The sequence below is a fragment of the Arachis duranensis genome, chromosome 5 (genome assembly GCF_000817695.3).
Source record: "Arachis duranensis cultivar V14167 chromosome 5, aradu.V14167.gnm2.J7QH, whole genome shotgun sequence".
Taxonomy (NCBI): Eukaryota; Viridiplantae; Streptophyta; class Magnoliopsida; order Fabales; family Fabaceae; genus Arachis; species Arachis duranensis.
Genome location: NC_029776.3, coordinates 18339362 through 18350192, shown reverse-complemented (window position 1 = coordinate 18350192; position 10831 = coordinate 18339362). Strand labels below are relative to the sequence as shown.

Below are 10831 nucleotides of genomic sequence, written 5' to 3'. Positions count from 1 at the left end.
TTTTGTTAAAAAAATTATTATAATGTTATAAAGGCTTTTTTATTTAAATAAATTAATAGGAGAACCAAATTACTCGATTTCCCTAAATAGATTTTAAAAACGTGATTTTCTTAAATTATATAATATATAAATCGTCCTAAACTTTTGTGTTTTAAATAATATATGAATCGTGTTACCTTGGGACGATTTATGCATGAAATGCATTGCTCAAAAACACATAAATCGTCCCAAGCCTTTGTGTGTTACAAAATGTATATAAATCGTCCTAGGTCACCATGAGTTAGGTTTTTTATCCTAAAGCTCATTACACTAGCACAATTTTCGTGTAAACTAGTCACCCCTCAAGATCCTAGGACGATTTATGTGTTACTATAGGACTAAATCCCCATTTTGGTCCCTAAGATTCACGCGATTACTAATTTTAGTTCCCAAAATTTAAAAGTACCTATATTGGTCCTTCAGATTCAAGTTCGGGCACCAATGTAGTCCCTCGACTATTTTCGGCGATGATAAGGCAAACGAAGTGCTAAGATGACACTCTCCCTACCATGCTGGATGCTGCAACGGCTAGCTGACGTGGCGAGAGTTGTATTTGTATCCAATTTAGTCCCTCAAACCCTAATTATCTTATTATTTATCTGAGTTATAATGACAAAGTTTTAACAAGGGGGACTAAATTGGATACAAATACAACCCTCGCCACATCAACTAGCTGTTACAGTGTTCAACGTGACAAGAAGGATATCATCTCTCAGTACTCCATTTGCCTAATCATCACCGGAAAGAGTCAAGGGACCATATTGGTGCCCAAGCTTGAATCTGGAGGACCAGTATAGGTAATTTTGAATTTCGAGGACCAAAATAAGTAATCCCGTGAATCTTAGGGACCAAAATGGGGATTTAGTCGTTACTATAGCAAAACACATTAGGCTGAGACGATTTACATTAAAAAACACAAAATTTATGACCATGGAACAATTTATATACTAAAAAAGGCTATAAATAAATGAAAACGTTGTATATGGAGCCATAGTTAAGTTGAGAATTTTGGGAAGATGACTGGGAGTGTGTTTTTGCTAATTTATTATCGGAGAAAAATTAACGTGTAACGTTTAGTAGTAAAAAGCAGGTTGGTAAATCTTTCAATGAGTTTAGAAGATTTACAAAATAATATATTACAGAAGTAAATAAAATTACAACAAAAAATAAATAAAATTCATATGAATAAAACCAAATAGAAAAATAAAAAATTTTATATACAACATAAATATAATACAATAAAAGATAAACAAAAAAGAATTTATATAAAAAAAAATAAAAATTAATAAAATTAATAAAAATAAGAATTTATACAACAATATAAAAAATAGTATAGTAAATGATAAAAAAAATGATATGAATTAAGAAGTAATATGTATTCTAAAAATATAAGATCAGCACACTAAAAATAATATAAAAAATATTTATCATGTAGATATAAAATACAATATGATCTTATATTTTTTATATTATTTTTTTAGTGTTCTAATCTTATATTTTTAGAGTACATACTATTTTTTTAATCATTTATTATACTATTTTTTATATGTATACTTTTTATGAAATATTTTTAAATTATTTATTAATTTTTATGATACTTTTATTTTTTTATTTATATAAATTCTTTTTTTATCTTTTATTGTACTATATTTATGTTGTGTATAAAAATTTTTATTTTTTATTTGATTTTATTCATATGAATTTTATTTACTTTTTATTGTAAATTTATTTACTTCTATAATATACTATTTCGTAAATCCTCTAAATTCGTTGAAGGATTTACGAACACTTTGACCTGCTTTTTACTGTTGAACGTTACACCCTCACTTTTTTTTATGAATTTTTCTTTGGTAATGAACTACAAAAACACATTCTCAGCCATCTTCGTAAAACTCTCAACTTAACTATGGATCAATATTTATGGTTTTTATTTATTTATAACCTCTTTTAGCACATAAATTATTTCATGGTCATGAGTTGTATTTTTTAATATAAATCGTCCCAACCTAATGTGCCTTACCATAGTAACACATAAATCGTGCTAGGGTCTTGAGGGGTGACTAGTTACACATAAATCGTACTAGGATAATGAGCTTTAGGATAAAAAACGTAACTCATGGTGGCCTAGGACGATTTATATACATTTTGTAAAACACAAATGCCTGGGACGATTTATGTGTTTTTGAGCAATGTATTGCATGCATAAATCGTCCCAGGATAACATGATTTATATATTATTTAAAATACAAAAATCTAGGATGATTTATATATTATATGACTTAGGGGAATCACGTTTTTGAAATCCATTTAGGGGAATTGAGTAATTTGGTTCTTCTATTAATTTATTTAAATAAAAAAGCCTATTATAAAATATTAAATTTGCAATTAAAAATCAAAAAATTATTTGATATTTGTTTAATAGAAAAAAATATATTATTTTATCTATACCTACATATAAAGATAATTGTGATTGTTTAATTTGAATTTTTATTTTTTTTCACAATTTTTTGTCTCTCTTGCATAATTTTAGAAAATATTCAGACACCAAAATAAAAAATAGTCAAAATTCTAAATTAGTTCATTCGAGTTATATTCCTTATAGATTTTTTAACTATTGAGTTATAATTTTTTTTGTATCATATAAAAAAATCAATATAAATGTAATTTGATGGATATTAGATGTTTGACTAAGCGCAAGTATTAATAATAAATGTATTACTCATGCAATATTATCGAAATATTGAAATGAAAAAAAAATAATTAAATTACTATACTTTTAGATGTATTAATTATATTTATTTATTAAAATTTTGATTAGCTAATATATTACAAAATTTAAATATCTAAATATATTAATATTAATATATATTTTTTATTATTTTATTATATTATTTTGCCCCACTTCTAAAATTTTCTGGATCCGTCACTGATTGAAGGTGAGTGTTAAGGTTGTTGATAAATGGCTATATTGATGTTGATAGTATGATGTTGGAGTTTGATGTTGAAATTAATAATGATGATGGTTAGTAAGGGTATTATTATGTATTTGATTGTGAGAATTGATGATTATATATGGTGGAGTGGTAAATTGGAGTACAGCAAATGGTAAATTCTGATATGTGAAAGAATTAATGTGGTTTTGGTTGGTTTGGGTTATGAAAGTTGGTAAATTGAGATTTTGTGAGTTTTGGTAAAAGTTGACTTCTTGTGAACTTTGTCTGATCATAACTGGTGCCTCGGTTTTCAACATCTATTGAAACTAGTTTAGAATTAAAGTTTATTGAAGACTCCTCGAATCGATATAAAGTTTGTAAAAATTGAAATTTTATAGAGGAAGTTATGATCATTCAAAGATTGGTGTAAAAATCTGAAATTCTGTAAAGTTGCAGAATTTCATGATTTCTTATGTGTGCGCACGCACACCTCTGCAAAAATTTAAAACTGTGCGCACGCACAGACTTGTGCGTCCGCACACGCAGAGGGAGGCTCACTTTTTGCAGCGTTAGCACAGCTTGTGTGTGCACACACCAACGAAGAATTGCAACCTGTACGTATGCACAGCCTTGTGCGCACGCACACGTTGGGAAGGCCAGCCTGTTGGGGGCGCTGGCACAGGATGTGCGAGTGAACAGACTTTACATATTTTAGTACCTGTGCGTACGCACACCCTTGTGTGTACGTACACTTTTAAAATCTTCCTGGGGGTGCGGACGCACACGGTCTGTTTCACAATTTTAAACTTTCTTTTCAATTAATTCACCTTCCCAACAAAGTTGTAAGCTTTTATAACACCATTTTAAGGTCTTTGGGTTTAATTTTGAGTATGGGAATATAGGAAATAGGCTAAGGGTTTTAGTTGATGTTTATTATGAAAAATTAGAGAAACAGAGGTTTAGGTTTCTGGTGTACTGAGGATGGGTTGGCAGAGTGAGAAGAGAAATGGGAATATGAATTGACAATGATTGAGTTGAGTCGAAGACTCTGAAGGAATTGAAGGATCCATGACATATTGAAAATGTTTTCTGAGAACCACTGATGTATCATTGTATATTGAGATTATGAGACGCTATGCGCCCGGCAGGGGCCAAAGTTGGATCCCGCCTGTTCGAGGTAGCGGCGGCGGCGTAAGGGTGGTGGTTCGTCCCACTTGCACTTAGATGTGAGGTCGGTGGCAATAGATCTCGCTCGCATCCCTTCGGATCTCCAAAGCGTACAGGCGCACAATCCTGGATAGTGATCCGAGCACTATATCTCGGGGGTTCCCATATGATGATTCTGAAAGAGATGCGTCGGGTTGGCAGTTGAACCGATAATGTGATATCACAGCCAGTATGGCAGGCATTCATCATATACATTTTCTACATGTTTGTATGCTTTGCCAACTTGATATTTTTTTCCTATCTGTATAACATGTCTAATTACTATTTGTATTAATTGCTAAATATGCTTCTACTTGTGTTTTGGTTGTATTGTATATAATTGTGCTTTTACAGGGATTGAGGAGGTTCGAAAGCCGGTGGCGATGGGATCGCATGGCGGATCGGTTGGTGAAGGCTGTGGGACAGCGGTGTTTGATTAGAGTAGAAATCTCCTAAGATATATTACCCTTTTATGGCGCTACGGCTTAAGTTTTATTAAGGTTTTACATATTATGCTTATTTAGTCCAAAATGCTTTAAGTTTGAATTCTTGTGATGGATATGGAGTTTAGGATTGCCTTTGGCGTCCTGGGGTCTTATATTGTACATCGCTAGGTACTGTTACCATACTAAGAACCCCTGATTCTCATACCATATTTCTATTGTTGTTTTCAGATGCAGGTTACAACCCACCAGGGTGAGTTATCTAGTTGGTGACAGATGCAGGTCACAACTCCAAATTCTAGCAAGATTTGTCATCTTGAATGAATTAAAATAAAAAAAAATTATTGTCAATAAGTTTGTTAAGAAAAAAATACAACCAAGATTTTTAATAAAATAAATAAATTTATAAATAAAGTATACTTCTTCTAAAACAATAAACTTACCAACAAAATAGGTGTAATCGTACCCAAGAGTATTGAGAGTGTCAAAACTCACAAAATTAAATCTATATCGTGGGATAGTTGACGATTCTAGAAGTATGTGGACATCGGTACGTTGGTTTAAATTAACCACATACTCATGATGTGTAGTCTTGAAGTTACCCTTATTGAGTCCAACAACAAAATATTTTATTTGGTAAAATATTTCTTCTCTTAGCAAATTCACGAATCGAGACACAAGAGTCCTTAGGCTTGTATTTTTCCTCCCTAGAATTGATAAATAAAAATCAAAGAACAATTAAATGGGGACAAACAAACAAATTTAAAATATAAATAATATAAATTTAAAATAATATAAAAAAATTAGTAAGAAACTCACGTCTTCATCGAGTTAAACCATCTCAATTGAGTATGGCATTGGAGAATTTTCGTAATTTCATAGTATCCATAACCGTATTATTCATATATGTATACACAAATTGTCAATTGTAAGATTGATTTTTGCAATTTTGTGAATACCAGTCATGAGAATAAGTAGAATAACTTTAGATTTTAGATATATGTAAAAAAAGGGATGATGTATTTTGAATTATGATGCTATACATGTCTCATAACTTATACTTTTATAATTGACTCATAACTAAAATTTTTTGAATTTAATTGACTTTAATTTAAATTTGAATTAAATTTGCAGAGATAAAGTAAACATTGGCAAGGTGGTCTTTGTTTCTTGAGTCGAAACAAATTTCAAAACCGGTGATGCTCCATGGTTTTTAAAAATTCTAAATTTAAAACTTACTAACAAATTTTAAAAAAAAAAGTCTAAAAAAATCAACAAATTTTAAAAAAATAGTGTTAAAATTTAAAAAATAACAACTAAAGTAAAACAACTCAAACAAATAATTTAAAATTTGAAAATAACAACTTAAGTAAATAATAATTTATAATTTATAAATATAATTTTTAAAATTTCTAGTGACGATACCTAAGCAAATAAACTTCCAAACTCAACGTATAAACACCACGTCAGCATATAAGCTCCCTGTTTGTATTACTACTAGTGTTAAATACGTGCGATGCACGAGTTTACATTTTAATTTGTCATAGTAAATCGAAAATAATATTTTATAATAATAAATTTTTCAAGTTTAGTATAACACTATCATTGTCATTATATAGTAAATGTACTGGAATATGTTATTTTATCTTTATTCAAAATAAAATGTAAATAAAATAGTTTGAAATCTATAATATTCTTGAACCATAATAAAAGAAACCTGAAAAAATAGTTTCAAATTATTTGTTGGCCTCTATCCATGCTAAGCACGCACACCCTTGAGGCTAACCATGCGCGATGATACATCACCATGCGATCCCCTCAATGAGATACCACCTTGAGTCCTGCCTGAACCTCCATACGCAGAATCTTGATACCGACCAGATCCACGTCCTGCTCGGTCCCTTGAATATCCAACCCCACCTGCTTGGCCTAAAGCCAACGGCCTTCCACCTCCACTACCATATCGCCCACCACCTTGTCTTGTCTGAGAACCCAAGTCCTGCCACCTGCCACTCCCAGTGTTGGTTCCACCAGCAGCAGCAGCAGCATAATCCTGGCCATCCCTACGCCTCATAGGAAGATCCAATCCACCACCACCTATGGTTGCCTCCATTGCTCTTTCATTACTCTCGGCAAGGATGGATAACTTCTCTGTTAACTGGAATGCCAATGCCTGCAACCTAGAGTGCTCCACATCCTGGAAAACAATGCAGCCAGTTGGCTGGTCCCAGCTTGCATGAAGCTCTTCATTGATCATCATCCTACTAACAATGTTATGAGTATGAGCAACAGAGAGATCAAAAATTTTGGTGAGTTGATCAAGGCTCAAAGAATCATAAGATGATGAGAACGTAAAGAGATATGTCCTCAATGCCTCCTCCTTGATCTTATCTTTCAGCATTGCAAGTACAGTATCTCTGTTTCTAACAAACTTCCAAACGTCAAGAGACACAATGATGTCATAAGCCTTGTTGAAGTCTCCTTTGGCAAGAGCCCTTGTGGCAGCCATAACATGGTCTCTGACATTTTCAGGTGGACCAGTAAACGTTTGCTTGTCACTCACCTCAAGTAAGCGGCGGAAGTTCTTACTAATGACTTTGCGCTTTGCATCATGAACATTGGCTGCTATATTGGGAACTTCAAGAAGCATAGCGGTTGTAAGATGCACTGCCTCCAGGAGCTCAAGATTTATGTGCATATGATATGGCATCTGACGCCTTCTTTCCAACCTTTCCTGGAAAAGGGGGAAATAGGGTATGATGTCAAGTATAACTATCGAAGTTCTACAAATAAATAAATAAATGATGCCTCGGGAAATTAGAAAAAAAACTACAACAATTTGCAAATATGAGTTTTTGAAAGATATAATGCAAGCAAATCATGCAGAGACAACAATGTCGAAGTGTCAAGCAAAAATGAAAAGCACTCATTGAAGTAGTTTAAAAATTAAGCAGTTTTACTTTTAAATAAATAACCAAGAATTATTCCTCACAAAACAACTTGCACATTTATTTTGGGGAGTGGGCTTGAACAAATATTTGTTTCCCTTGTGAAGTTTTGGCAGACTTATGCAAACACGTTATGCAGTGCAAAATAATAGTTCAACAAAAAAAATGGAACATAATATTTTGCAGCTGAAAATAATCAATTCTGCTTCTGAATAAGGAACTACAGAGCTCTATTTTTAACACACACCTGTTCTGGGGTCTTTTCATGATAACGACTCTGTGACACACCTTGTGCAAGCAACTCCTTCACCCTTCCACCAGAATAAAGTTCAGATAAACAGCCATGTGCTTCGGAAATCAACCCAACCCTAAAAGCACATAGACCCAACTGTGCCATAGCCCTGTTAAACAGTATCTGTGTTGATATGTCCATATGCTGAACGCTGTCTTGCAAGTGGCTCATGAGCAGCAGATCACGGGATATTGAGAACTCGTCAAGAAGAGCATGGTGGTATATGTCACAAAGCATTGCCCGTGCTTTAGTGCGCTCATCACCATACTTGTATATCAGGGTAACCAATATGTCCATTAGAGTCCTGCTGTTCTCAGGGAAGGTAGGTTTGCGGGGCACAAGCTCAGGAGTAGCAATAAATGGAGTGGGAATTCTTGTATCCTCAAACCCTTTCTCCTCACCAGCCCCTTCATTAACCCCATCTTCAGCCAACTCCGCCAATTTTTTCATTGCAACATAAACCTCCTGTGGTTTGTAGTAAACGAGTTCAACCCTCCTCAAGGCCACCTTAGAAGCAGCTTTGAAATCTCCAACCCTTTCAAGGTATTCCTGGACATTCTGAGCAAGAACAAGAAACATTGGCTCATCCCTGAGTCTCTCAACATACTCACGAGTATGTGGATCTATGCACTGCAAACTCTTGAAAAACTCGGCATCTATTCTTTCCAAGAAGGTGACCAAGTTTCCCCAAATGCGAATTGGTCCATTATGGTCAGGGCCCTTCTGTGTTTCATTCTCATCTGGCTCCACAGCATCATCAACAACTATGTTAGGGTATTGCACTAAAATGTCAAGAATGACCAGCAAGTTATGCACACATTTTTTCCAAACATTAATGGGCATGTGCCCACTTAGGCCAGGGTTAACATCAAACTGGGCAGATACCACACTAAAAAGGATCTCCAACTTCTGTGCAGGTGTTTTAGCAACTTTTGTAAGGAAAGTAAGCTGCTCAACCTGCTCAAACCTTCCAGTTCCCTTCCTGCCCCTTGCTGCCACAATCTCCTTGAATTTCTTGTTGACGGTGTCCCAAGTGATCTCACTAGGGTCTTTCATGAATTGCCTATCCATAAGTCTGTCTCTCTTGCTAAGTTTTTGGTCCCAGGGTCCCTCACCAGCATCGACCTTTTCATCTTCATAGTGAGAGACTTCAGAATCTGATTTCAGGTCATCTCTTCCCTTAAGCTGATCCGGCTCGATAATCTCACCATCACTCTCATACTCATCCTCGGATTCCTCCTCTTCTTTCTCCTCCTCACTCTCAGGGCTCTCCCTGCATTTGTTAATCAGTTCCTCATATTGCTTATTGTTCTTCTTCAACTTCTGCTTCATCGAGTTCAAAGCCTTAGCATTGCTACTACTCATCTTCTTTTTGGCATCCTTATTGGCCAAAGCCTGAGCCAAAAAGTCTTCCAACATCACCAGGGCCTTGATGTAGAGACTGGGGACCTTCTCAGACTCGGTAACACGCATGACCTTCTCAAGCTGCTTGTTGATCTTATCAAAGCTCTCCTGCAAGCTCACCCAATCATTGATCTTCATGGCATTCTTCATCTGATCAACGGTAGAAGCCATCTCCTCGAATCGCTTATCCTTTGCCGACCGGACAACCCGCCGTTGGCTATCCGAGTCATCACTGTCACTCACCTCAGTTGTCAAATACCTATTGGCAGCGGGATCGACCTCACCAGCCGTCGTCTCTTCAACCTCATCAAAGTCACTGCTTTCTTCCTCAGAATCGCTCGCACCCTAGTATTATTAAAAAAAATAACATAAGAAACGGAGTGTTCTTCAATCCCATGAAATTACAAATTAAACCAACGAGGCACTGAAATTCGAAACAAACCTGGGTCCAAAATCTTGACGCCATCGTTTGTCAAAAGCTCTGGAAAAACGAATCTATTAGAAAACAATGAAGAAAAGCGATATATGCATGCAGGCTTCCGTATGTGTCTGCACACTCAGATTAACAGAAAGAAGCGTTTACGGAATTTATACAATACTCGGATATTTATAACTGCGAAAATAGATTGGCGGGAAAGAAAAAGAAATTGAAAAATTAAAAGTGAAAGGATACACAAACCTGAGAAATCGGGGGCAGATTAGGGTTTTGCTGGATGATGGATTTCTGCCGCTGAAGCTTGACACAGTCGATAGTGTGGGTTGGCGGAATTCAGAAAAAAATGAAAAGATTATAAAGATAATTTGATCTGAGAATAAGATTTGATTCGGAGGAGGATGACACACTCGTATTGAATGTTATTTTGGCGTCATTAAATTGATAAAAACAAAAATTTAATAAAAATTATTTTTTTAATATACTTAATAAATTTTTAATTTTAAAAATAAAAATGCATTCTAATTAAACATAAAATTATTTTTATTTTTGTAAAAAAATTTTAAAAAATATTATTTAAAAAAAAATTAAAAATAACGCCCAAACAAATTTCGAGAAGAATAAGAAAAAATAAAATTTTATTTTGTTGATATTCATTTTAGACAAAAAAAAATGAGATTCATTCTAAATTTTGCAGCTTTTTTAATATTTATTATGTTTAAAGTTTTTACATTTTAAATTTATTACTAGTGTATCTTCTGTATCTTGTACGGAATAATACATAAAATTATATAAAAAATTAAATAAAAAATATATAGTAATTATTATTATAAATATTTTATAAAGTTATAATTAATATTTATGTTAACTAATTTGAGTTTATTAAGTGGTCATCTCGCTGCTTCGCTTAAGCAAGTATTAGAAATTCGAATCTCGTCTTGTATGCGCAATAATTCAGTAGCTAGCGATTGATCATTAATATACAAAATATATGGTTAGACTTTATAGGAGTACCAAAACCCGTGAGTACCCGACCCGTCTTTGCCTGATCAGGACCGGTAATAACCCGGCCTGAGGTGGAGGTGGCTTTCGTTCGGAGCGAGTGTTCAAGTTATGCATGACGGGGTTGTGTT

The 10831-nt window shown here is 34.0% G+C and overlaps 1 protein-coding gene across 1 annotated transcript; it reads right to left on the bottom strand.

Moving 5' to 3' along the window:
* Positions 1–6244: 6244 nt before the first annotated feature.
* LOC107488548 (eukaryotic translation initiation factor 3 subunit C) lies at positions 6245–10081 on the bottom strand. Its single transcript, XM_016109305.3, has 4 exons — positions 9945–10081; positions 9708–9746; positions 7817–9610; positions 6245–7355 (listed from the first exon to the last, which is right to left on the bottom strand). Exons 2-4 carry the CDS (start codon positions 9729–9731, stop codon positions 6381–6383), a joined length of 2793 nt encoding a protein of 930 aa, XP_015964791.1. The 5' UTR covers positions 9732–9746; positions 9945–10081; the 3' UTR covers positions 6245–6380.
* Positions 10082–10831: the final 750 nt, after the last annotated feature.

What these genes read in the sequence shown, in the direction of transcription:
- LOC107488548 (XM_016109305.3), bottom strand. Translation starts at nt 9,731, where the DNA reads ATGGCGTCAAGATTTTGGACCCAG. An exon ending in CGTCAAGATTTTGGACCCAG is followed by an intron (nt 9,611 to 9,707) that starts GTTTGTTTCGAA and finishes TAATAATACTAG; the next exon opens with GGTGCGAGCGATTCTGAGGA. An exon ending in ATGAAAAGACCCCAGAACAG is followed by an intron (nt 7,356 to 7,816) that starts GTGTGTGTTAAA and finishes CCCCTTTTCCAG; the next exon opens with GAAAGGTTGGAAAGAAGGCG.